Raw genomic sequence first — 27,921 nt, forward strand, 5'->3', positions numbered from 1 at the left:
TCAGCAAGCATTTTTCATGGCCCTCTTTATATGAGGCACAGTGCTAAGTATTGGGAACATAAAAGAAATTGGCCCTCAAAGTTTATTTAGTTCTGCTACACTGAATTCTTGAATTCCATCTAAAATAGTGTCCAAACTCAACTATCTGCCAGGCCCAGGCAGTGATATCAGGCTGAGCAGAAAGTAGGAGGATCTATAGGAAATTGGAGCGTGGAGGCATCAGACAAAGGTGTTCAAATAAAAAATCTTAAAACACTCTGCTGCCCTAACAAAATATATATCTGGATTGTGTTCAGTCCACCAGCTCCCATTCTGTGACCCCTGCTCTACACCATCCCCAGGGATGGCCTTGTGATGTGGGCTCAAGACAATCAGTGAGTTGTATTTGCTGATAACAGTAATTGCTTAGGGTAGACTCATGACCTCCGTCAGGCCAATCAGAGACCTGAAGATCCAATTCTGAGACTTCTGTTTGTGTGGTCTGGGAAGTGGGCACTCTTCCCCCCGTTTTCCTTGTTCATGAGATGATGTTAGACCGAGCTTCTCAGGCCATCCTGCAATCGTGAGTGGAAAAACATGCCTGAGAACAAAGCCCAGATAGAGAAGGCTGGACCCAAGAAATACAGAGGCCAGGTCCTAGTGATGTCATCTGAGCTCCTGACCAAACTGCTCCTTAAGACCACATGACCCTGTTACTTTTAGTTTTCTGAGCTAATAAATCCCTTATTAAGCTAACTTGTATTGGGTTGGGCTTTCATTTATCTGCAGCAGAAATTCAAACTGATACACAGATCTCTTTCAAAGGAGATCTGGTGAACAAAAATTTTCCAAGTCTTTAATATAATAGATATGCCACAGAAGGTAGAGCAAGATCTAGCAACTTCCAAGTCTGAGTATCAGTGGTTGGGCTCAGTGCTTATACTGGAATTACCAAGAATCCTGGTCCATTGGTGAAAGAGAAAGTATAAAAGGAGAATTAGGAAAGAGAGAGAGAGAGAGAGACAGAGAGACAGATAGAGATAGAGACAGACACAGAGAGAAGGAAATCTCCTTCAAGGAAAAAGAATCATGCTGTGAAGAAAAGTACTCATATGCATTTCCATTCCATTCTGCAGCATGAATAGAATGGGGCCTGTTGTTCGGCCAACTTTGATGACTTTCTGTTACTTGAACCTAGAAATAGAGTTGTTTGTAGGCAAGAGTCTCCTGGCAAAGGAGACTTCTTACCTTCCAAGGTAGGAAAGGGCCTCAGGTTCTACAGGTGGTGGAAGCATAGGCAGAAAGCCTGTGTTTGCTCTCAGTTTCACATCACAGTGTGCAGCCTGGCCATCCGAAGTGGCCCTGGTCATATGCAGATGACTGAATCAATCAATCAATCAATCAATCAACCAACTTTTCTTGGGCACCGACTGTGCCAGGAAGCATGGGAGGCACAGGTGTTATGTTGTCACCCTCTCTAAGGCCTAAGGTTGTTCGCACCTGAGATATCACATCACACAGGAACTAATTTTCCATTTGTTTGGGGTTCATGGGAAAATAAACAAGAAAACATCAAACGTATTTGAGCCTGGATGATTGATTCTATTCCAGGATTAGGAAAAAGTTAGTCGGGGGCCAGAAAAGTTCAAAACACACACCAGTGCACCTACGGTTCCCAGAACTCCATGTTTATACGCGTTCAGTCTTGCTTGTTGTCAGAGCTGTAACTTTTTGGGTAAAGGCTGAAGATGTATACATTGGAGCTGATCCTTAACCCGCAGTCTCCAATTGATCAAAGATGATATATTCAACAGAAAGTACAAGGCTTTCTTCTACTGTGTTCTGTGGCTCCAGCCTCCTCCGTCCCGAGGGTCCTGGATATGGATTCAGGTAGCACTGGGCCCCTCCTCGCGTCCCCTGATGCTCGCTGGGAGAGCTGCCTGCTGTGGCTTCCGCTAAGCCTGATTTAGCATCACTGCGAGCCGGGTGCTTTATTACATGAACTTGGGCAACAGCGGGACAACCCCAGGGAACAAAGAGAAACCAGGCGCAAATAGAGCATCTCCACACATGGAAAATCGACTTCTGAGGCAGCCGCCTCCAGGCAGGGAGGGGTTACTGCTTTGCCCACGGCTGAGAGCACTGATGGGCAGAGCAGGGCTGTGAGTTCCAGAGCAAGCACCAAAGCTGGCGCTCAGGCATCAGTTTCTGACCCATTCACTGGCATCCTTTGACAAAGTCATACTCATGCCAACAAAACGTAACCATGTTGCCTGGACTTCTACCACATTTTCCATCTTGGTTATTGTAATTAATGTAATAAAGACCAATAAAAGTAATAATAGCAGAGTCAACCAATAAAAAGTACTGTGGAAGTGTTCTTAATTGGTTTCCATTGAGTCACCAGATGTGAACTGGTGCTGTTAATCTGCTTTGTAAAATCTGCCGGATTTGGCCCAGGTCATACCAAATCCTTGCTGCTCCTAAGTCACTTTTTAGAAGGACCTTGAACCTCTCCTTTCACCACTAAAGGAAGCTGATGAAACCAGCCTTGGACGTGTTTGTTCCCGAATACTGTTTCTGCCAGTGTTACTTGATGTTATAATGATGTAAATTAATTAAATACTCCATAAATAGATGAGAAGTAAATGTGAGAATTAAGAGTTGCTCTTTCTATGGAACTATATGTGTTTTCAATTGCTGCTGTGACAACTTACCACAAACTTCATGGCTTAAAACCACATAAATTTCATGTATGACGATTCTGTACGTTAGAAGTCCAACATGGGTCCCACGGAGCTAGCATCAAGATGTTGGCCGGGGTGTGTTCCTCTCTGGAGTTTCTAAGGGAGAATTGTTTCCTTGATTTTTCCAGCATTGAGAGGTTGCCCACATTCCTTGACGCGTAGTCTCTTCCTTGTAGCATCTCTCTGCCTGTTTCCATCATCACATCTCTTCCTCTGACACTGACTTTCCTTAAGAGGACCCTTGTGATTACATTGGCCCCCTGGGATAATCCAGGAAAATCTTCCTACTTTAAGGTCAGCTGACTAGCAACCTTAATTCCTCCTTGCCATGTGATCTAACGTATTCATAGGTTCTGGGCATTAGGACGTGGACATCTTTGGGGGTCGTGATTCTATTTACCATAGCATTTTAAATTGAATGCATCTCAAGAGTCTTTAAATTTTTGCTGCTCTTCAAAGAAACTGTACCCTACTACTAGCTCTGATGGTGTTTGCAAGAGGGTTTCTACTGAAATTGCAAGGAACACAGTGGTAGTGAATTAGAAGTAATCGCATGTAACTCCCCAAGCACGACCTGTACAGCTTGGTTGATTCCTCCTCTCTCTTATATCCTCCCATCCAGAACTTCTAAGATTATAAAACCCATCCCTCCTCTTCATCATCACCATCACTCTCCTCATCTCTTGTTGGGACCAATTTGCTTCTTTGTTTTCATTCTTCACTTGACCACTGGGGAGACTCAAGGATGATCTTTGTAAAACACAGTTCTGGAGATGACCCTGTGATAAAGCTCTTCAGTGCCTGCATGCTCGCAAGATAAATTCCAAACTTGTCTTCCAGGCTCACAAAAGACCTGTTCAACCTCCTCTCCCTCAGCCCAACTACCACCTTTAAACTCCAGCCATCTGTTTGTTGATGGGCATCCCGTGTTTGGTTCCTGCTCCTGTAGGAATGTGATGGAGAGGCAGTTTTTCTCATCCCCCTGGGCTATGTTGCTTCCCCTTCGGGTATTTCAGTTATCCATTTCTGCATCTTTGACCTCGACCATGCTGCGAGGCTTATAAGCAGGTAGCAGGTTGTACTAGCCTAGGTGACTTCGGTGCTCAGCGTTAGGCCAGTATGGGGTTGGTGCTCAGTTATTGTCAAGCTGATGAATGCATCAAATGATGAATAAAGAAATAAATTAGTGAATAAAGAGAGAGGGGAGAGAGGGTAAATATGAGAGGGTGTGTCTGCGCTCAGGCACCAAGGTAGACTTGCCATTGAACCACAGGGAGTTCTGGTCGGTGGCAGCCACGTGAGAACTGCAGAACATACAGCACGATGTCGAGACCTCCCATTAAGGTTTGAGGTGCAGCGATGACTGGACACAAACTTGGGCAGCAGAATAACAATCCCAGGGAACAAAGAGGGACCTCGCACAAGTGGAGCATTTCTGCACATGAAAAATTGACGTCTGTGACCTATGTTGTTCATTCGGCTTTTATCGAGTCCTACCATGTGCTAGGCTCTGCTCCAGGCCCTGGGGAAACGCTTGTGAAAAAGACAAGGCTGCTGCCTCCCCGGTGAAGCTGAATAAAGGCTGGAGGGAGAGAGAGGTGATCAATAACACAGAGCAGCACAATCTCATGGCAAGTGGCGATCAATGCAGCGATGGAGAACAAGACAGGGCGATAGGACACAGAGTGATCGGTGTTGGGGATCCGGGAGGGCTTCTCGAACGAGGGAGTGGTTGAACAGAGACCTGGAAGAGAATGCTATTAAGAATATAATGATTATGATGATGAGCACTTCTGTATGCTTACTGGGTGCCAAGTACTATCTTGAGTGTGTGACAGGTATTAACTAATAAAAGCCTCACAAAACATCTATGAGGATGGTATAATTATTATCTCCATCTTACAAATGAGAAAACTGGGCACAGAGAAGTCAAGTAACTTGGCTAAGGTCACACAGCCAGTAGTGAGTGGTGGTCTGACTCTCCAGAGTCCAAGCTCACAACTGACTTGCTATTAATAATGCTAATAATAATAACCACAGCGAACATTGCTTGAGAAAGGCACTGCTCTGAGTGCTTCACATGGGTTAACGAGAACCCTGGGCAGATACTATGATTATCTTCAGCATTTTCTAGGTGAAGAAACAGGCACAGAGAGGCTAAGAAACCTGCCCAAGGTCACACAGGTGCAAGAGTGGCGGCAGTGCCCTTCTGGAGCCTGAGCTCTTAACCTCCACCCCATGCATCCTTGAAGCAGCCACATGCTGGAAGATCTGGGGAAGAGAGTTCTAGACATGGCAGATGGAAGACACCAAGAGCCTGAGATAGACAAGAAGGAGAAGGCTGGGAGCTGAGGCTGGCGGTTGCCCCAGGCCATTGTAGGGGCGCAGGTTTTATCCTGATTACAACAGGAGGCCACCTGATGGGTGTAAAGAGGGGACAGATACGATCTGACAAGGGCTTTGATGAGATGGCTTTGGAAGAGAGGTGGACAATGGATCCTGGGAGCAGAGAGGGAAGCAGAAGATCAGCTTCCAGGAGAGAGATGGCGGAGCCTTGGATGCAGGAGGTAGCAGCAGGGATCAGAGAAGTGGCCGGGTTTGGGGTTCACAGGATTGGAATTAGAGGCAGCGCCGACGGGAATTACGGGTGGATTGGGTCACGGGGCGGGGGGGAAGAGAAGATCCGGGAATGACTCCAGGGTGAACACCAGGGTGGAGGACAACGCCAGGGGACCATGAGCTGCTCTGGGGAGGGCAGAGGTTAAGGGTTCGGTGGGAGTGGGTGGTTAGGACTCAAACACTATGGTTGGGGCACGCTTATGAGACACGTAAGTGGAGACATCGAGGACAGTCCTTGGAAATTCCTGAAAACATAACTTGTCCCACAGAAACATGGCTGGGACAGCCTTGACCTTCCTTTGCATTTTATTAGGGCCAACCTGCCTCTCTGTGCCTCTGCGCTGAGTAACTCTGAGGGCGTGTGTGTGTGTGTATGTGTAGGTATGTGTTGGTGTGTGTGCACGTATCTATGTGTGTGTAGGTATGTGTTCGCGAGTGTGTACACCTGCACGTGTGCCTGTAACAGAAAAGTCAGACAGAAGAACTCTGGAACCACACAGCCTGGATTCCAAAGCTAGCTCCAGCACTTGCTGGTTATGTAACTTTTGGCAAGTTACTTAAGCTGTCTGTGCCTTAGTTGCATTATCTGTAAAATGGGGTTCGTGATAGTATAAAGAAATATACCTGGTACCTGGGACCTCCTTGCAGGTTTGCTGGGCAGTTCCGTGAGTCAGCACATGTAAAGCACCATGTGCCTGACACAGAACGGGCCCTCCATAAATGTTAGCCATTGTCACAGGTGAGTGTATACACATGCACTTAATTGTAGAGAGAGTTTATGATGGTAAACTTGTTCAAAATTAGGAATTCTTTATTGGGTGAATGGTCCAATACTTTCCTACCTGAGATGTCACTGTTACAGAATGGATAAAAGGAGAAACGCTTAACAGAAATCCTGTCCTTGGTCGTTGGATGGACTGCCTCGCTGCAACTGACCAGAATCCCACATCAGACACCAGTTTCTTCTGCACAATTCTTACTGACTGAATTCCTCATGCCCAGTCTTTTCATTCAGTGTGTTTGAATTTGCAGCCCCTAGCCCGGATCCTGGCAGCCAGCCATCCTGGTTCGCTGGATGGGGCTTCTAGGGGTCAGCAAACTGTGGTGCTCGCTCTCACCTTGGAAAAATGTCTGTCCCGTCAGGGTACTTTTGGGACAAATATTCAGTTATCATTTGGGGTCGCTTGGCTATTTTTGTTTCTGACATTTGAACCCTTTTCCACTCAGGGACCACTCTGTGTGATGGTAATTCTTCTAATAATCCTAATTGTCCGCTGTTTTCATGTTCTTTCTTTCCATTACATTTCATCGCCCGTAGCCATCATGCTTTTAAGTAACATTCAATCATCCTTTCTGTCTTGGGATGGGTTTCTCATCCCCCAAAGCAGAGAGAAGACAAAGCAGATCTGCTAATCCAAGTGGGCCTGGAATGTGTTTTTATTCTCACGCTGTTCTCATGACCACATTATAGTGGTCAGAAATCACTCTGAACTTACTTTGTCTCCTCAAGCAAAGTTTCGGTAATTTGGGTAAAAGGAAAGAAATGGCTTCGTATTGTCCGGAGCTCTAAAATGGGATGGAGCAGGGTCATCTGGGCCAAATGGTCCACTGTGTGAATTTTCAATATACAAGGTAGTTTCATTTCCTCTCGCACTCAGGAGCTGAAGCACACTTGGGCTGGAATCGGGGCAAAAACGTTTCCTCAAAAGACACCCTTCCATCTCACCATCCCATTTGCTTTATCTACTCGAATTGCAGATTTTAAAAGGCAGTTTCCTCTGTAGCTCTTTGAAATGATGTACTTTAAGTCTCATCATCCTCTTTCTAATTCCTGTACATCAGCATCGTTGACAAGCTTGTCTGATAGTCATGGAGTGTTTATGCACTACTGTCAGAGAGCAGAACGTCCTGTGTAAGGAGCTTAACCCTCTCAGCAGCACTCTACATTCACCCATTCTTTACCCTGCATCATGGCATCTGAGCTGAGAGCTTTACAGGTGGTGCTAGAGGCGAGGACACTAGGTCAGGGAGGTCGGGACCTTGCCCAAGTTTGCCCTGGAGCCTGAGCTTTAATCCTGACCCATCTTCCAGAGGGGGAGTGCTTGATGGCTACAGTATTCTGAGAGATTTCTTATAAAAGCATAAGGAAAATTGTCATTGTTTACATTTATGTTGGTGAATATCAAATACTTGATCTCTGAGTCTGAGTTATTCTTGGTCCTTTTCACTTTGGTACCTCTATCATCTCTCTCTCTCTCTCCCTCTCTTTCTCTCTCTCTCTCCCTATCTCTATCTCTATCTCTATATCTCATCTCTATCTCCATTTCCATCTCTGTCTCTCTCTACTTTCACCCTCATCCCCATTCCCATCTCCATCATCTTCATCCCTGTCTCCTTCCCCATCATCTCCATCTCCATCTCTTTACCTGTCTCTATCTCTATTTTTATCTCCATCTTTATTTTGTCTATAAAAACTACTGTTCATTCTTGTTTCCAGTCCCACTGTTGGTTATCACATGAAAAGCAACTTGGCTGACATAGAAAAATCATTGAGGAGTTTCATTTAGCCTCTTATGTCTGGCATAACTGAAGATGGCTAGCCATGAGCATGAAAGAGTTTTAAGCTCCTACCTCTTATCAAATCACTCAACAAAACTCTGATCTCTAAAGAGGTGTCAAAAAAAAAAAACACAAAAAAATTAAAGAGGTGTCAAGCCCCACAGTTCCCTTGTCAGGTCACCTACAAGGGAATTGGGAAGACGTGAAGTTTAAGTGGCCTGGGACAAGTCAGGCTGAGGCTGGCCAATGTTCAGATACCTTGAACACGGCTAGAACAGGAGTCTCTCACTTGAGACCAGAGGAGAGACTGGTGCCTCAGCGAGCCGGCTACATCTGATTCTGTCACAGGGAGCCGAGTTCGGGGGGCTGGGGAGATGTCTGAAGTGTACCAAGTCCAGAGGCGTTCCTTCTCCCCTAGGCAGACATGGTTCCTGGGTTCACCTGATGGACCATCTTCAGGTGGGTGGCACTTTATCTTGACCTCTTTTCTGGTTCCTACCTTTCTTATTGCTGCTTGTCTTGAAGCTGACCATGGTGCTGGCAGACATCTGGTTCTTTCTGCTAAAGATGTAGCATCCCAGGTCCTGCCCTATATGTGCTGAACCAGAATCTACCTTTAACAAGATCCTCAGGTGGTTCATGTGTACATAAAAGTTTGAGGCAGGGCCAGGGTCTACCTGGGACTCCAGCTTCATGCAGGTGGTCAGGGGAGGAGGCAAGTTCATGGAAATTCACCAGCGCAGCCTCTGCATGAAGGGTGGCCTCTTCATGTAATGCCCAGTGGGCCCTCCTGCACTGGGCCAGAGGCCGTGTCCTTCCAACCAGCTCAAGTGGAGCAAACTCAGTCGGGGGGTGTGCTGCCATGCATAGCTGTGCCCAGTCTTCAGGCGGGGGGGAGAGACGGCCCGAGTGCCCGGAGAGGAGGCGGCCCCAGCGGACAAGGAAGCTGGGAGTTTAGAGAAGGAGCACGTTGGGGAGATGGAAGGGAACCAGGGCGAGGCCCTTGACACCTGCTGACGTCTGGGCTCCAGTTCGTGGCCTGGGTGTGTCTCCTATAGGGAACCTGTGTGCCGGAGGGGGCAGGACAGCCCTACTTTCAAGAGGGGTTCTTTGGGGGCACAAATGGCCAGGAAATCTCTCCCATGACCCATGGGGTCTGCAGTAGCTCAGAGCCAGTATATAGTATATACTGTATATATACTGTATATAGTCTGTATGGGCTATTTACTATACTATACTGTATACATATATGCTATCCATATATATATATGCTACACATATATATATGTATACTACATATACATATATATATTATACTATACAATGTATAGTAAGTAGACAGCCAGTATAGCAGAAAGAATCCAAGCTCTGGGTGAAAAGTGCATGTGTTGACCTTTTCCTTCCCTTGTAGACAACGAGCTTTGGGGGTGACATTGGGGGTCCCCCACAGAGTGTGACCACTTCTCTGTGTGGTTGCCCGGCTTCCGCCGGCTGCCCCTGTGCCCAGGGCAGCACACTCACCACCACCCAGCTGGCTGTGTTTTTACCTTGTTCTTGCCGGGTGACAGCGTTTTTTCAGCTGGCACTTGTTTCTTCAGAGCTGAGGTTGTCTAACTGCCGAACTTGAGAAACATCAGATTCCTGGTTCAACATGTCTAGGTTGGGGCCTGGCCATCATTTTCAACCTGTGGCCCTGAAAGGCCGATGCAGGCGGTCATGGGCCACGAAGGGAAACACCGGTGGAAGCAGGCGGGGGCTCATCTTCCTGTTTCAGTGGGCGCCGGGCAACAGAAAGAAAGGCGCCCTCTCCCTGCCCCATCTGCAAAGTGGAAGCCCAGACACAGGGATGCTGAGCTGGGGGGACAAAAGAAGTCGGAGGAAGAGGCTAACACGGTTGGTGCATCTGCCATGGTTGTCCTTTCAGTTTCCCCCCCAGATCCTGACACAGCCTGAGACGCAGGCGTTAGGATCCCCCATGGCTGAGGAGGAGCTGGGATTCGGGGGTTGAGTAGCTTTTTCGAGCTCCCACAGTTAGCAAAAGCTCAGAGCCAATTTCATTCAATATTTTTAAAAACTATTTTTCATTGTGGCAAAATACGCATAACATAAAATCTACCATCTTGCCCATTTTTAAGCATCCAGTTTAGCGGCATTCATTACGTGCATCCACATTGCTACTCAATCGCCACCACCCGTCCACTTCCAGGTCATTCCATTTTGACATGTTTTCTCACAGCACAAAAAATAGGGAAGCAAAGCTGAGAATTCAGTCTCCACGTGGAGCTGACGGGCTCTGCTTACTCTTCTGGGGCCAAGAGGGCTCTGAAGGGCCAGGCCAGGCCGACGTCATTGTTCACCTGTTAAACCTGCTTTAGGGATAAAGGTGATTGAAAATGTCTCTCCTGCGGCCACTGAATTTGCTCAGAGAAGCCACCTGCTGGCACTGAAAGAGAATGCAACAAGCTAGTATTTAAACATTCTTTAAAAAATTACGTTTGCCTCCGTAGAGGAATTTGGTCATTTTGTTAAGCCTTGGATAAAATGGCAAAGCTGTAGGCTATATACCTATGCATCTATACCTATACATACAAATCTATGCTATATCTATCTCTGTACTTCTGTATCTACACCTATACATCTGTATCTGTAGCTATACCTGTATCTCTACCTATACATCTCTATTTCCATCTCCACTTCCACCTTCTCCTCCTCACTTGGTGAGATGTATTTTGAATCTTCCCCTGTAAACACAGCTCTAAATCACCATGTGCAATGGTTCTACGACGGTGCACCTGATGAGATCATGCTCCCTTCTCCCCATCTCTCTCATCCCCACCTCTGTGCTCATCCCTCCTCGGCTCTCAGCTTTCTTTCTGCCAGCCTGGGATCACTCACTGCTCTGCCACCTTCCACAAGGAGTATTCCTCCATAGCAGATCAGTGTGCAGTTGGTACTTCAGTCTCTATAATTTTCTAGCTTTCTGGTCTTTTGCAGTTCATATTTTGGTTTTCAAACTAAACTTTAGGTCCTGCTTTTCAAAACCTTTGCATCTCTGAAAATACCTGGAAGGATGCTGTGTAGATTGCAGGCTGAGGACAGAGAGGACCAGATCCACAGCCCTGTGTATGTGCATGCATGGGGTGGGGGGCCAGGAAGGAAATTGCGGCGGGTAAGGGTATGGGACTTTTTAGTCCTACAATCCACATTCAGGGCAATTTTGAGATTTCTCTGATTCTCTCTCTGTTTCTGGCTAGATCTCTTCTCACATGGGTCCTCATTGAGATGCAGCCCCTGAGGTTTCCAATATTCCACAGTCCTTACCCTTCCCTATTGCCTCACACTTGGTCACTCCATTCATTTTCACTACCTGTCTGACTCTTGGAGTATTTGAGTTTGTGATCTTACCTTAAGTTTTTTCTTAAAGATTTTCTTTGTCGAAGGGGTTTTCTCCCTGAATTGAACATGTTTTCTGTAGGAGTAATTATCATTAATTACATCTTATCTCTCCTTACAGATCTTGACCAAATCCCTCTGCCTTTACAAAATTGCCCCCTGACTCTCATTATGTTTAATCTCTAACTTCTTTGCATTTGTTTGACTGTATAATCAAAATTTAAATTATACGATCTTATTTCTACTTGCCTGAGACATATACTTCATATATGAATACATAATAGAAATAATAGCCAATAATTAAGGAACATTAACTGTAACAAAACTATTTAAATGATGCTTGTGGTACATCATTTAAATAAAATGACTAAAAATTGCCCACTAGGGATTATTATTTTATCTCTCCTAGGGGGATTTTCACAAAGACAAAATGTAGTTTAAAGGGAGCATGGAAATAACTATAATTTAATAAAGCCAGCCTTGCTGAGTTTTCAGGTCACCCCCCTCAGCCCTGCCTAGCTAGCCCAATGCTGAATATATGTTGGTGTGGATAAAGTTAACCAAATCGACAAAAAAGCAATGTTTGTTAAATTTCCTCTACTTAACAACTTTTTCCTAATCTTAATTAAAAGCTTTTAATCTATTAATTAATTTTATCATGACTTTCCATAATGAGCATTTCCCATTTCATTTGTGGTTTTTAAAATGTGCCACAAGTTGTAGAAATTCAGCTTTAGTATGTTTAATACTCTGATACAATTTGGCAAGCCAAGAGTGGGGATTTTGTATTCTTACTTTATGAGCATTTAAAATACCCTGTTCTATGAATATGCATTCTTTACTCATATTCAGTTGCTACACTGCTACGGTATGCCATGGTGTTAACTGTCGTTTTTCAGTGGCTTGAGTGTTTTTTTTCTCCTCCTCTTAAGAGAACCTCAGAGAAGAAGGCGGGGCTGAGAAATCTCAAGTTATAAAAGCCTCTTCCTTTTGCAAGTAGATCAGAGGAGTAGGATCTTTGGAATGAAAGCAAATCCTGTCTGATAACCTCCACAGGTACGTTATCAACTTTTGCTTTTCATCTTTCCATAAATGTTGCAGTTGTGTAACTTGTAGAATTGATGTTAGTTTAGTGAATCTGAGGAAGGCATCATTTGCTTCTTTTCTATGAAGATAAGAAACCAAAGGAAGACAAAATTTGAAATTTCTCCAAGGTCTGTGTGGATAAGCAACATGCTAGTGCACAGGTATCTTCAGTACTTGTTTGGATTTATTTAGAAATGTAGAAATCTGTGCTCGATTTTTGAGTGATTTAAAATATATCTGTAGTTTTTTCTCTGTTTTTCTTTTTTCCTGATTGCCAGAGTCAGAAATGTCCTCAAATGAGATTTACTAAAAAAGTCACTGGGATCTTAAGTCTGCAACTGACTATCTTTCCCAGTCCGATGGTCTCAAACCTACTGGGAACAGAATAAAACAGGTTGTTCTTAAATCAAGACTATGGTGAAACATAAATTAACATCAAGAAAGGGTGCATTCAAATGGTCAATATTCTTTGATAATAAAAGGAGAAAGGTATATTTGACTTATTTTTACATACTGTGGTTCCCTTAGTTTTTTTTCAGCTTCTGAAACATGCTCATTGATTGTATTATTTAGAAGAAACAGAGAAATGCTGAGGAGTTGGATGAATAATTAAAGGTTTTATTTCTATTTAATTTTGAAGCTGTTCTTGCTAAAGCTGACTTTTTCAGTGTGAAGATTCTTAAGCTGAAAGTAAGAAAATGGTTATTCCTTAATCTATTCTATATATGTGCTCCGACAAATCTGCTTATCATGATAGGAGTTTTAGCTCATTAGTATCTTAGAGTGTAAAGAACTTTCTTCCAAGGTTATGACTTTGGATTTATAATTCTTTAAAACTTGGAACAAAGCTGCTATCCTCCATTATTAATTTTTAAAGAACTGATGTGACTCTTGGCACCTATAAAGATAATAGGGTTCCAGGAACCATAGGGACTCCCCACTTTTCTCCTTCCAGACCTTTGAGCATTGTCTCCTGCCCCAGTTCTACCTCCGGTCTCTTGCCTCTACTCTTTGGGGTAGGATATATGGGATTGGTGACTTCAGGAGCCTCTGTTGGCTTTTGCCATTTTCCTGGTTTTTACCCATCTATTCAAATCTCAAAAAATGTGGTCGACTCTGTTGCAGTTGTGTAACTTGTAGAATTGATGTTAGTTTAGTGAATCTGAGGAAGGCATCATTTGCTTCTTTCTTAGAAAAGCAGGATGATTCTGATAACAAAACAAACCTCATTTCTTCTCTAGGGTTGAAAGACGTGTGGAGGCAATGGTGTACATTAACCCTTGCAGGTCACTGTAACTCTTGCAGGTACCACTCTAGCACTTTTGCCAAAATGAGAATTGAGAAGATTTCTCCAGATGGTGTCATTTATATCTGAAGCCTCTGCAAGTGTCACACTCATCATTACAATGAATAATTGATGGAAGCCAAGAGTGGAGATGGCTGGGGTTTGGTACGGGGCCTTCTGGGACATTCTCATCAGAGCATGAACAATTTAGTTCCTCTCTCATTCAGTGTTAATAAGGAGAACTTCTTATTTCTTCTTATTTTAAAAAATTTTTTAAACATAGAGAGACTTAGAACTTGAAAATGACATCTTAGGACTGATTTGAACATGGTGATAGGCAGGCTGAAACACAATTTTAAAAACATGCCAAATGCCATTCTTGTGTTAGGACAATAACATAGCATATTGATTTTTGTTTTTGTTTTTGTTTTTGTTTTTGTTTTTGTTTTGGGCTCACAGGATGCAAGAGTATTCTGTTGTTGATGGGTGACTTCTAGACCATTTGAAATTATTCATGAGCGTCAATGATAAAAATAACACCAGGTCAGCCTCTCCCCCAACCAACAAAACAAGGTTTCTAATTATTTAAATGTTGATAGTGTATTTATATAGTAAAAATGACAAGAATAACTAATAACAGCTTTGTCTTATATAATGCCTATTATGTGCTACACTCTTCACATGTGTCAGCTCCTTTAATCTTCTCATGATTTATATGGATTATTATTTTCCCACTAAAACTGATGAGGAAACCAAGGCACAGAGAGGTTAAGTAACTTCCCCGAAAATCACACAGCTGATAAGTAGAGGATACAGCATTCAAACCCAGGCAGGCTGGCCCGAGAGCCCAATCCTTAAAATTTAAGCTCCTTTGTGCCACTTTAATACGTCCTTGTGAAAGGATAGATTGTCACCCGTGCTGTTGTTACTCAGCAAGCTGCCTGTGTCAGGGGTCCCCGTGAAGGACGCTGTGGGCTGGCATCCCCTGCACATCCGAGCACATCTTCTGGTGTGACGTTGGGTCACATGATGATGCCAGTTTTTGTCACCCCTGAGTAGGGTGCCAGCTCCATGCAGAAATAAGGACAGTAGTCCCTTCTGGAAGGCAGCACCGTCCTTCTCTCTTTGTCACAACTGCCTTCATTAGACAGTTACTGAACTGGGGAGGCCAGACACTCCCCGGGGTGCTGTCCATGCCCCCGGGAGGCTGTAATCAGAAAACAATAATGAAACAGCAAACTTTCTAGAGCTGAAAACAACAAAACCAAAAACCCCCACCAAACTCGAATTTGCATGTAAAAAGAGCACATAGTGTAAAAAATTTAGACCAATATCTAGTCAGAGTCAATGAAATATTAGAATTTAAGGAAAAGAGGAAGAAGCATATAAATGTTGGACAGAAGGAATAAAAGTGAGGCTGCCTCAGGGTTTTCCTTTACAAGATCAAAACCCTAATAAGAATGGAACTGTTCCTATGGTGTTAGGGGGGAAAAGTGTTGGTCAAATTATCCATGTGTGAATGCAGTAAAAAGGCATTTGCACTGTAAAAAAAATTAATAAAGAGAAACCTCAATAAACAGAGTCGAAGGAATTTCCTGGAGGTCCCAGTAGTTGGGACTCCACGCTTTCAATGCCGAGGGCCTGGGTTCAATCTCTGGTTGGGGAACTAAGATCCCTCAAGCCCGGGGGTGAGGCGGAAGGAAAAAAGAAAAATAAACATATAGAGTTGAGAGACCGCAAGGGGGGAGCTCTCACACCCTGTGGTGACAGCAGAGCCCGATAGGAAGAAGAAGGACTCTTCCTCCCCGCCTCCCCCCGCGGGGGCTCAGCCAATGAAAAGCCAGGGACTCTGTTTACTACAGCCCTCCCTCCCTTTTCCCTCTGTATAGGGGTCTCCTTCCCTTGCTGTGCAGGAACTTGCAAGTGGTTCACCAAGGCTGCTGACCCTGAATAGCAATTCTCTGCTGGTTCTCAATAAACCCATCTTTGCTGGAGAAATATCTGGCGGTCTGTTTGTTTTAGGTCAACAACATGGATAAGAAGCTCCTAACACACACCTCACTAAAATCATCCCCAGGGACCCTCTGATGCCGACACAGGAGTCCAATGCGGGCAAGTCGGATACGGAAGGACACACACTGGACGCACGGACACCAGTGACACACGCAGGGCTCAGTCTAAATGCGTGTTGAAAACACAGAATAAAAATTAATATGAAGATAGAAATTATTCTCAAAGGGGAAATATAGAATCTACAAAGAATAGCTTACTCGTAACAACACGGATCTAGATCCCAGATCGAGTGGCCCGCTGTAGTGAGGTTGGGTGATCAGTGCTCAGATGGCAGGCAGTCAGCGGATTAAGAAAAAGCAAACTTTCACCCATACCGACTTAGCGTACGGTCATCGGGGGTGTGCAGTTAGAAGGGAGGCTCGTTGCGGGTTCTGTGCCATCATTTTTCCTAAAGTTACTCTGATTTCTTCCTCAGGGTTCCTGCTCAGTCAGATAGCTTAGGAGTCCTGCTTTGAATTTTACATTTATAAGACCCAAAAAATTGATGAGTCTTACGGCCAGTCTTGGCGCAATGCTATATTCAAAAGATATTCAGGTCCAACAAAGCAAGAGCACTGGAAATAAATGTGAGTTAAAGGTGCCATGGTAGGTGGGCTTCTAAGATGGGCCCCCCCACCTGTGCAATTCATGGCTGTTCACGCCCTCACGTGGTCCCCTCCTCTTGCGTGTAAGTAAGACCTAGTGATTTGCTTCTAACCAACAGAATGTGGCAAAGGTGATGCGGAATGTCACTTGCGTGATTAGGTTACAAAAGATTGTGACGGTGTCTCGCTGGCAGACTCCGTCTAATGCCTTGTCAGCTTATATGCTTTGATAAAGAAGCTGCCATATTGGAGAGGCCCTGGTAGCCAGACACTGAGGGTGACCTCCAGCCAACAGCCAGTGAGGTACGGAGGCCCCTGGTCCAACAACCCTCAAGGAAACGCATCCTGTTAACAGCCACGTGAGCTGGGAAGCAGGTCCTCCCTGCCCCCCCCACCAACCTCGGCCCCAGCCTTGAGACAAGACCCCAGCCCCTGCTGGCATCTGAGTGCAGCCTGTGAGAGCTCCTAAGCAGAGAATCCAGCTCCACTGAGCCCAGATGCCTGACCACAGAAACTGCGAGATCCTAAGTGTGTGTCATCATAAGTAGTCACATTTTGGGATCATTTCTTACACAGCAATAAGCAACTGATACTAATGGTTGGACTCTAAAAAACATCCAGAAGATGCTGTCCACCCATCTTGCTAAAGCCTTACTCACCGCGGCAGCCGCCTTCCCCATAAAGTCTGTACATATTCTCGTCTCCTCCTCCCCACTCACCGAGCTCTCCCGCTCCCATCCCATTCCTCTCTCACCACCTCTCCCCTCTACATGTGTTCCCTGTCACTGTCTCTGCATCCTTTTTTTTTTTTTTTAAAGATTTATTGATTGATTGATTGCTATGTTGGGTCTTCGTTTCTGTGCGAGGGCTTTCTCTAGTTGCGGCGAGCGGGGGCCACTCTTCATCGCGGTGCGCGGGCCTCTCACTGTCGCGGCCTCTCTTGTTGCGGAGCACAGGCTCCAGAAGCGCAGGCTCAGTAGTTGTGGCTCACGGGCCTAGCTGCTCCGCGGCATGTGGGATCCTCCCAGACCAGGGCTCGAACCCGTGTCCCCTGCATTGGCAGGCAGATTCTCAACCAATGCGCCACCAGGGAAGCCCTCTGCATCCTTTTGAATGTAAACCTATTTAGCTCCCCTAGGCCACTTCCAATTTTTCACCCTGCAAGGGCCTCAGGAGCTGAGCAGATAAAACACAAGTTTCCTGGTGACAAGGGAGGGAGTGGTCACGACACTTGTAAGTCCCTCTTCCTGATTCTTCCTGCCGCGCCGATTTTCCTCCTCCTTCTTACTTGCTCTTCTCGTGAAGCCCCGATGCTAGCGATAGGAGTATTGATAAAAGTACCGGTGTTTACATTACTCAGGCACGTGCCAAGCTTGCTGTAGGAGCGTCCTCTTCAATCCTGTCACAACCAAGCCATGGGGCAGGGAGACACGTTTTCAGAGATCAAGGAGCTGAGACCCAAAGGGGCTAAGTGAGCTGCTAGTCAGTGGTGGAGCTCAGTCCCACGCTTGGATTTTCCTGACTCCCAAACCCAGGCTTTTGTTTTGTTTTGTTTTCTGTATCTCTACAGTCCTCATTTTCCTCCGAGTTTGATGTATTAATAATAGATGTCTCTTAGTGTGTTTATTTGAGTTCCTCTTGACATTGTATTTTTCATTATTGAAGAAAAGTACATGTTTCATTTTTGCCTGAACTGTTGCATCTCTGGCCCGTGTTATGACACTAGTGCTTTCCTGATGCATCGACCAACCCTACGATTTTTTAGAAGTAGAATAACAGAGTGAACTGGGTTTGAGTGACATGAAATCCGCCTCATCAGACCTCATATACACATTACGGGGCATGCTTGGTGTGGCTTTACTGGTGGATTCTACTTGGGGAGGTCCCCTCGGTGGGGTTTTGTCCACATCCAGTGCTATCATTTTCCTGACTCCATTTTCCCACTCCTCAGTGAGAATTTCATTAATTATAGAAATACACTCAGACACAGTTACAGATAAAGCAAGAAGATGGTCTAGCCTTGAAACTCATGCTTGTCACCATTATACCCACTGCCCTCCAAATGGGTGGAACGTCAGTGCCAAATACCCCATTTCTGATCCAGAGAAAGACATAATATCCGAGAGATAACTTTGGTGAGGTTTTAAGACCCTAACAATTATGTATCATGCTTATATCATGTTATGTTATGCTGTGTTATAGTTTGGGAGCTATGAAGTCACGTATTCCTAGATGTATGTGAAATGCCAACCCCTGATCGTTGGGGTTATTGGGAATAAGTCCATCACCTTTAACTTCTGGAGCTTGGCAAACCATCTATAAACTCACTTTTCCTCAAGTAAAGTAGTGCTTTCTTACCAATTGCAAGAGACGGAAGCTGCAGACGTCCCCTGGCTGCCTGTGCAGTTAGGTGACCGGGAGCAAATCTGCAGCGGAGCTCCAGAGCAGATGTGTCCAGCTGCAGAAACCTTTCCTCAGGCGGAATCTGCTAGGACCCTGGAGATGTGAGTCTGATGAAACAGCACTGCTCCCATTGAAGTGGGGAGGCATCCCTGAGCCCCTCACAGACGCAAAGCCCTAAGCCCCGCCTTTGAACCCACTACTCTAGACTCGGCTTTTTCAACAACGATTTAGAGTTTCAGAGCCCTGAAAATGTATGCGGTGTCCCCAGCCAATCGCCTCTCTGGGGCGGACTTGGCATTTCTTCTCTGGCGTACAAGTCAGACAGTCCAGATAAGACCAAGCGCCTGTGGCCGGTGGGAAGTCAGTTTCATGTCCGGAAATGATTTCAAAGAATATGATGTGAGAGAACAAAAATCCCCCGATTGTCATCAGTATTTATTATGTTATTGTTGACTCTCTTTTCCTTTTATCTTCAAGTTATCATTTATCCTCAATCGATCATTTTAGTGCTGATGGCTTCACCGCTCCTGCCTACCTCCGCAAAGTCCTACACCATGCTCTGCTGTCATCATAATTATTACATTATTATATTTGCCCTGTAGTTTAATCTCTCCCTCTCTGCTAGTTTTCTTCCGCCAAGATTTAAACATGATCCCACCTCTTGAGAGGAAACAAGTCAGCCATGGACCCCCCCCTCCCTTCTAGCTACCCACCCACCACGTGCTCTTGTGGATGGAGAGGTCTGCCCTGGTGGTCCTCAGTCTCTCACCCCACTTACTGAAATGTTCTCACTAAGGTCACTGGTTACCTTAGCCTTGCCCAGCCTCTAGACACTTTTCCTGTTTATTAAATATATTTTCCAGATTATTTAAGAAATATATTTAATTTTGGCAAATATAAAAAGTGAAAGAATAAAATTAAAATCACGCACAGTCCCAGCCCCACATATGGCAACGGTGAACACCTTGGTGTATTTACTTCCGTGTGCCTTATACACATTATACGTAATGCATTTACATCCCTTACTTCGATAGCTGCCCTTCCTGAAGGTGGGTCGTATGTCAGCTGCTGAACCATCTTTATAGGGAAGCTGAGAGGGTGAAAGACCCACTCAAGGTCACAGGGTGAGTGACTGAACTCGAGCTGACCGTCTCTAAAGCCAAAGCTCCTGACCACGGTGATTTCTTGCCTCCTGCTTTTTTTCTACTCACAATAAGTCCTATGACTTTTTCCATGTCATTAAAATGCACCCACTTCATGGTACCATCATCTTACTTCTTCTGGGTGTGATGTGCTCCTACTGATGGAAGTTTAGGTCATTTCTAATTTTTCCTATGAAATGAATATCTTTTGAGTATACCCTTTAATGTGTTTCTGATGATTTCTTTTATCTAGAATTCTCCAAAGCCAATTAATTCACTGGGTCAACAATGATAATACTTAAATGTCTTGCTACATTATTGCCACATTCTTTTGCAGGCAGGAAGATGATTTTTACCCCCCCAATGATATGAGAGTGTCTGTCCCACTAAGCTCTTCCCAACATCAAATGCTGTCATCTGAAATATCTCCCCTGGGTGTTTCATCGTCGTTGGACTTTTATTGTTTTTATTGCTAGGAAGGCTTAGCGTGTTTTTGTATTTATTAGTGACTTGTGTTCCCTTGTTTGGTGGCTTTGGATTCTTTTGCCCATTTTCTCTACTGGACTTTGTTCAACTCAGTGGTGTGATTTTATGACTTTTCCTTCGTGTGTGATGCATCAACTGGTTTCTCCCTGGCGTGACTTTCATTCCCTCCTCCTCCTGGTTGTCATCCTACTTTTCCAGTTCACCCCCTTTCAGGGGCGGGCCACCCTCTTTCCCAAGGTTCCTGGGGGAGCCCCTCTGGACCCTCTCCTCTCCTCTCCAGACCCCCCTGGAAGCCCTTGGTCCTTGGCCTATGTCCCTCTTCCTAGACACCCCTTTCACACCGAACCCTTAGCTCCTGCATGTGTTTAGGAGATGGATAAACGGTACACCTGGAATACCTGGTATGTGAGATGGTATGAAGACCGCCTGGACTCGTAATTAGTCACCTTGAACATCACCTGGCCTCAGAAAACCAGTTAGAAACTAACATCGAATAAAGGCATGTGAAATGTCAGAACAGGGCAGATTCTGCACTTCTTACATAGCTTTCCCATTTCTTATTTGACTGAACTGTGATGAAAAAGCAAAAATACACTTTTCTCCATTGCAACGAAATAGGCAGTTGTTTCATTGTGAGCAAATGAAATCATTTCCTGACTGTTGGTGCCCTACTTAGAAGCCATTTGCTGTATGGGGATCATAGTAAATACCTTGCAGGATTGATTTGCGGTTTTGCCATAATGTATGTAAAGTACCAATTAATACTCTGAGCCTCTCGGTGAAATGCCTGGGGAGAGAAGTAAAAGAAGCGCTCCTTGTTTTAAACAGCCTGGCCTGAGGGTTCTGAGCGGGCTTTGAAGAAGCGTTGGCTGAGCCGAGGGTCTCAGGCCTTTCCTCGTGCAGGGGGTATGGAAGGCGAGGTGGAAGTAATTTTCAAACTGAAAGAGGATTTTGAGGGTGGGAGGGAGTGTTATGTAATCACTTAGATTATTCACTCAATCAATATTGGTACAATTCTACTCTGTGCTCTGTGCCAGGCTCTGGGAATATAGTGCTGAACAGATAGATCTGGTTTTTGACTTAAGTAGGCAGACAGGGGTCAAGCAGATCATGTAACAAATCAGGATACACACGGCTTGGTGGAGGGGAGATGGTGCTTCCAGAACAGGCCACCAGGCACCTGCGCCAGCCTGGGCATCAGAGGTACCTCCCTGAAGAGATGGTGCGTAAGGTCCGTAGGATGGGCAGGAGATAAGCAGCTGGGCAGGGTTTGGGGAAGAGGGTTCCAGACAGATGGTGGGACCCAGATGGGAAAAGTGGGGCCCCGTGAGGAGCCTGGCCCAGAAGGAGAGGTAAGTGGGTGCAGTCATGCTGGGGAAGCAAGCAGGGCCCACGTGGCAGCTGCGGGCCACTGGAGGGGCTGGAGAGGGGCAAGGGGGTGGGACTGCCACTTGGATGTGGTGATGACGGAGGCGAGGGTGGGGGCAGAGGTCACAGGCAGCTGGGGGAGCTTGGTCCCAGGAGGAGACACAGGGAGGCTGGGTGGAGTGTAGGAGAAGAATGATGCCCTTGTTGTAGAAACGTCTTGTTTGCTGTGTCTGTCGGACAGCCTGGGGATGTGGAGTAGCTCTCTGTGGATACGGGTCTGAGGTAGTGTTTGGGAGACAAGAGGGACGGGGGCTCCTGCAGCTGGGATGGGAGGGTCTGAGCCCTAGAAGAGCAGGGGGCAGCCCGGAGGCATCTCCATGGCAACTGAGGCTTCCGGGATGCCCGGGCTAATGGCCTGCTCTCCAGGCTGGGAGGGAATTGTTGCCGGGCATCCTTGGGAACCACGTGCCGGCTCCAAGTCTCAGGGTGACCTGGAGCACACTGGCCCTCAGGCCCTACTGCCCCTGTGGGTCAAGGTCCTTCTCCCACTTCACTGGACCGCATCAGGGCAGGACTCCTCTCTGCCGCCAGCCAGCCGGTCCTCTAGCTGCTACAAGCCGCTAGTTACAGCTCTGCAAGTTCCTTCACTACAAATCCATTAACTTGGAAGGAGCTATGGTGCACCTCCTATGCGTGGTGGTCTGGGATGCGGGATCCCACCTCCCATAGGAGAGGGGGCACCCAGGAGGGCCCTGCCCAGACGGGAGCGGCCAGGGAAGGGGTATGGAAGGACTGAACTCAAGCTGGGTCCTGGAGGACGAGGAGGAATGAAGCAAGGAGAGCAGGGGCAGGGGGACCAGTGTCCTTTGGGGGTGGGGGGCGGGATGGGGCTGGGGCATGGCGGACAGCGAGAGGGGAGGGGGAGGGGAGGGCCTTGCGGTAAAGCTTTCAGGGAAGCCCGTCCACCGTTTGTGACCCCATCTTACCCTCCCTCCCCTTTCTCCACAGGAGAACCGATGTCCTTCAAGGGCGCCCGGCTCAGCATGAGGAAAAGAGGGAATGGCACGCCGGACAGCACCCGGACCCTGTACTCCAGCGCGTCTCGCAGCACAGACGTGTCCTACAGCGAGAGCGTGAGTTCAGCCTCGCCCCCCAACCCGCTGTTACGTCAGAAAGCATCACTTTGCAACTAGGATTCTTTGGGGACCAATACTCCTTCTTTAAAAAGATCATATCTCAACGTATGGCATTTCGTTCTGTGGATTATTTTTGTCGAACGTAGAGGCATTTTCTTTTCTGTGTAGTTTTTCAAACATTCCTGTTTTGAAGGTTGTGGCTGTAACCTTAAGTTGCTAAAGAATGCACTTGTTTTTGGCCTTTTTAAAAAAAATAGCAGTGTTAATTTCTGCTGTAGAGCAAAGTGATTCAGTTACACATATAGATACCTGCTTTTTCATATGCTTTTCCATTACGGTTTATTACAGGAGACTGCGTATAGTTCCCTGTGCTGTACAGTAGGACCTTGTTGTTTATCCATTGAAGAATGCACTTGTTAACTGACTTTTATGAAATCCTAAATACTGCGCTTTTAATATTCCTTTTACTATTTAATGTTTGGTGTTCTTGCTTCCACCCCTGTGGGTTCACCTTGGAAGTGATTCTTTTTTTTTTTTTTTTTTTTAAACATCTTTATTGGAGTATAATTGCATTACAATGGTGTGTTAGTTTCTGCTTTATAACAAAGTGAATCAGTTATACATATACATATGTTCCCATATCTCTTCCCTCTTGCATCTCCCTCCCTCCCACCCTCCCTATCCCACCCCTCTAGGTGGTCACAAAGCACCGAGCTGATCTCCCTGTGCTATGCGGCTGCTTCCCACTAGCTATCTATTTTACATTTGGTAGTGTATATATGTCCATGCCACTCTCTCACCCTGTCACATCTCGCCCCTCCCCCTCCATATATCCTCAAGTCCATTCTCTAGTAGGTCTGTGTCTTTATTCCCGTCTTGCCACTAGGTTCTTCATGACCTTTTTTTTTTTTTTTCTTTCTTAGATTCCATATATATGTGTTAGCATACTGTATTTGTTTTTCTCTTTCTGACTTACTTCACTCTGTATGACAGACTCTAACTCCATCCACCTCATTACAAATACCTCCATTTCATTTCTTTTTATGGCTGAGTAATATTCCATTGTATATATGTGCCACATCTTCTTTATCCATTCATCCGATGATGGACACTTAGGTTGCTTCCATGCCCTGGCTATTGTAAATAGAGCTGCAATGAACATTGGGGTGCATGTGTCTTTTTGAATTATGGTTTTCTCAGGGTATATGCCCAGTAGTGGGATTGCTGGGTCATATGGTAGTTCTATTTTTAGTTTTTTAAGGAACCTCCATACTGTTCTCCATAGTGGCTGTATCAATTTACATTCCCACCAACAGTGCAAGAGTGTTCCCTTTTCTCCACACCCTCTCCAGCATTTATTGTTTCTAGATTTTTTGATGATGGCCATTCTGACTGGTGTGAGATGATACCTCATTATAGTTTTGATTTGCATTTCTCTAATGATTAATGATGTTGAGCATTCTTTCATGTGTCTGTTGGCCATCTGTATATCTTCTTTGGAGAAATGTCTATTTAGGTCTTCTGCCCATTTTTGGATTGGGTTGTTTGTTTTTTTGTTATTGAGCTGCATGAGCTGCTTGTAAATCTTGGAGATTAATCCTTTGTCAGTTGCTTCATTTGCAAATATTTTCTCCCATTCTGAGGGTTGTCTTTTGGTCTTGTTTATGGTTTCCTTTGCTGTGCAAAAGCTTTTAAGTTTCATTAGGTCCCATTTGTTTATTTGTGTTTTTATTTCCATTTCTCTAGGGGCTGGGTCAAAAAGGATCTTGCTGTGATTTATGTCATAGAGTGTTCTGCCTATGTTTTCCTCTAAGAGTTTGATAGTGTCTGGCCTTACACTTAGGTCTTTAATCCATTTTGAGTTTATTTTTGTGTATGGTGTCAGGGAGTGTTCTAATTTCATACTTTTACATGTAGCTGTCCAATTTTCCCAGCACCACTTATTGAAGAGGCTGTCTTTTCTCCACTGTATATGCTTGCCTCCTTTATCAAAGATAAGGTGACCATATGTGCATGGGTTTATCTCTGGGCTTTCTATCCTGTTCCATTGATCTATATTTCTGTTTTTGTGCCAGTACCAAACTGTCTTGATTACTGTAGCTTTGTAATATAGTCTGAAGTCAGGGAGCCTGATTCCCCCAGCTCCATTTTTCGTTCTCAAGATTGCTTTGGCTATTCGGGGTCTTTTGTGTCTCCATACAAATTGTGAAATTTTTTGTTCTAGTTCTGTGAAAAATGCCAGTGGTAGTTGGATAGGGATTGCATTGAATCTGTAGATTGCTTTGGGTAGTAGAGTCATTTTCACAATGTTGATTCTTCCAATCCAAGAACATGGTATATCTCTCCATCTATTTGTATCATCTTTAATTTCTTTCATCAGTGTCCTATAATTTTCTGCATACAGGTCTTTTGTCTCCTTAGGTAGGTTTATTCCTAGATATTTTATTCTTTTTGTTGCAATGGTAAACGGGAGTGTTTTCTTAATTTCTCTTTCAGATTTTTCATCATTAGTGTATAGGAATGCAAGAGATTTCTGTGCATTAATTTTGTATCCTGCTACTTTACCAAATTCATTGATTAGCTCTAGTAGTTTTCTGGTAGCATCTTTAGGATTCTCTATGTATAGTATCATGTCATCTGCAAACAGTGACAGCTTTACTTCTTCTTTTCTGATTTGGATTCCTTTTATTTCTTTTGCTTCTCTGATTGCTGTGGCTAACACTTCCAAAACTATGTTGAATAATAGTGGTGAGAGTGGGCAACCTTATCTTGTTCCTGATCTTAGTGGAAATGGTTTCAGTTTTTCACCATTGAGGACAATGTTGGCTGTGGGTTTGTCATATATGGCCTTTATTATGTTGAGGAAAGTTCCCTCTATGCCTACTTTCTGCAGGGCTTTTATCATAAATGGGTGTTGAATTTTGTCGAAAGCTTTCTCTGCATCTATTGAGATGATCATATGGTTTTTCTCCTTCAATTTGTTAATATGATGTATCACGTTGATTGATTTGCATATATTGAAGAATCCTTGCATTCCTGGAATAAACCCCACTTGATCATGGTGTATAATCCTTTTAATGTGCTGTTGGATTCTGTTTGCTAGTATTTTGTTGAGAATTTTTGCATCTATGTTCATCAGTGATATTGGCCTGTAGTTTTCTTTCTTTGTGACATCTTTGTCTGGTTTTGGTATCAGGGTGATGGTGGCCTCATAGAATGAGTTGGGGAGTGTTCCTCCCTCTGCAATATTTTGGAAGAGTTTGAGAAGGATAGGTGTTAGCTCTTCTCTAAATGTTTGATAGAATTCGCCTGTGAAGCCATCTGGTCCTGGGCTTTTGTTTGTTGGAAGATTTTTAATCACAGTTTCAATTTCAGTGCTTGTGATTGGTCTGTTCATATTTTCTATTTCTTCCTGGTTCAGTCTCGGCAGGTTGTGCATTTCTAAGAATCTGTCCATTTCTTCCAGGTTGTCCATTTTATTGGCATAGAGTTGCTTGTAGTAATCTCTCATGATCGTTTGTATTTCTGCAGTGTCAGTGGTTACTTCTCCTTTTTCATTTCTAATTCTATTGATTTGAGTCTTCTCCCTTTTTCTCTTGATGAGTCTGGCTAACGGTTTATCAATTTTGTTTATCTTCTCGAAGAACCAGCTTTTAGTTTCATTGATTTTTGCTATTGTTTCCTTCATTTCTTTTTCATTTATTTCTGATCTGATCTTTATGATTTCTTTCCTTCTGCTAGCTTTGGGTTTTTTTTGGCTCTTCTTTCTCTAATTGCTTTAGGTGCAAGGTTAGGTTGTTTATTTGAGATGTTTTCTGTTTCTTGATGTAGGCTTGTATTGCTATAAACTTCCCTCTTAGAACTGCTTTTGCTGCACCCCATAGGTTTTGGGTCGTCATGTCTCCATTGTCATTTGTTTCTAGGTATTTTTTGATTTCCCCTTTGATTTCTTCAGTGATCACTTCGTTATTAAGTAGTGTATTGTGTAGCCTCCATGTGTTTATAGTTTTTACAGATCTTTTCCTGTAATTGATATCTAGTCTCATAGCATTGTGGTCAGAAAAGATACTTGATACGATTTCAATTTTCTTAAATTTACCAAGGCTTGATTTGTGACCCAAGATATGATCTATCCTGGAGAATGTTCCATGAGCACTTGAGAAAAATGTGTATTCTGTTGTTTTTGGGTGGAATGTCCTATAAATATCAATTAAGTCCATCTTGTTTAATGTATTATTTAAAGCTTGTGTTTCCTTATTTATTTTCATTTTGGATGATCTGTCCATTGGTGAAAGTGGGGTGTTAAAGTCCCCTACTATGATTGTGTTACTGTCGATTTCCCCTTTTATGGCTGTTAGTATTTGCCTTATGTATTGAGGTGCTCCTATGTTGGGTGCATAAATATTTACAATTGTTATACCTTCCTCTTGGATCGATCCCTTGATCATTATATAGTGTCCTTCTTTGTCTCTTGTAATAGTTTTTATTTTAAAGTCTATTTTGTCTGATATGAGAATTGCTACTCCAGCTTTCTTTTGATTTCCATTTGCATGGAATATCTTTTTCCATCCCCTCACTTTCAGTCTGTATGTGTCTCTAGGTATGAAGTGGGTCTCTTGTAGACAGCATATATATGGGTCTTGTTTTTGTATCCATTCAGCCAGTCTGTATCTTTTGGTGGGAGCATTTAATCCATTTACATTTAGGTAATTATCGATATATATGTTCCTATTCCCATTTTCTTAAATATTTTGGGTTTGTTATTGTAGGTGTTTTCCTTCTCTTGTGTTTCTTGCCTAGAGAAGTTCCTTTAGCATTTGTTGTAAAGCTGGTTTGGTGGTGCTGAAGTCTCTCAGCTTTTGCTTGTCTGTAAAGGTTTTAATTTCTCCATCAAATCTGAATGAGATCCTTGCTGGGTAGAGTAACATTGGTTGTAGGTTTTTCTCCTTCATGACTTTAAGTATATCCTGCCACTCCCTTCTGGCTTGCAGAGTTTCTGCTGAAAGATCAGCTGTTAACCTTATGGGGATTCCCTTGTGTGTTATTTGTTGTTTTTCCCTT

At 44.4% G+C, this 27,921-nt stretch overlaps 1 protein-coding gene across 4 annotated transcripts in view; it reads left to right on the forward strand.

The window, feature by feature from the left end:
- Positions 1 to 5,532: 5,532 nt before the first annotated feature.
- TRPM8 (transient receptor potential cation channel subfamily M member 8) overlaps positions 5,533 to 27,921 on the forward strand; it is a 108,674-nt gene continuing 86,285 nt past the window's right edge. For 3 of the 4 annotated variants that reach the window (XM_082466281.1, XM_082466283.1, XM_082466282.1), the window contains exons 1-2: positions 5,533 to 12,353; positions 22,733 to 22,857. In XM_082466281.1, coding sequence (XP_082322407.1) covers positions 22,741 to 22,857 — 117 coding nt within the window. In that variant the 5' untranslated portion in view covers positions 5,533 to 12,353; positions 22,733 to 22,740. Of the gene's footprint in view, positions 12,354 to 17,426; positions 22,007 to 22,732; positions 22,858 to 27,921 lie in introns of those variants that run through there. The other variant, XM_082466280.1, reaches the window with a different exon arrangement.

This window comes from Balaenoptera physalus, assembly GCF_965194825.1.
Source record: "Balaenoptera physalus genome assembly, chromosome: 6".
NCBI classification, from domain to species: Eukaryota; Metazoa; Chordata; class Mammalia; order Artiodactyla; family Balaenopteridae; genus Balaenoptera; species Balaenoptera physalus.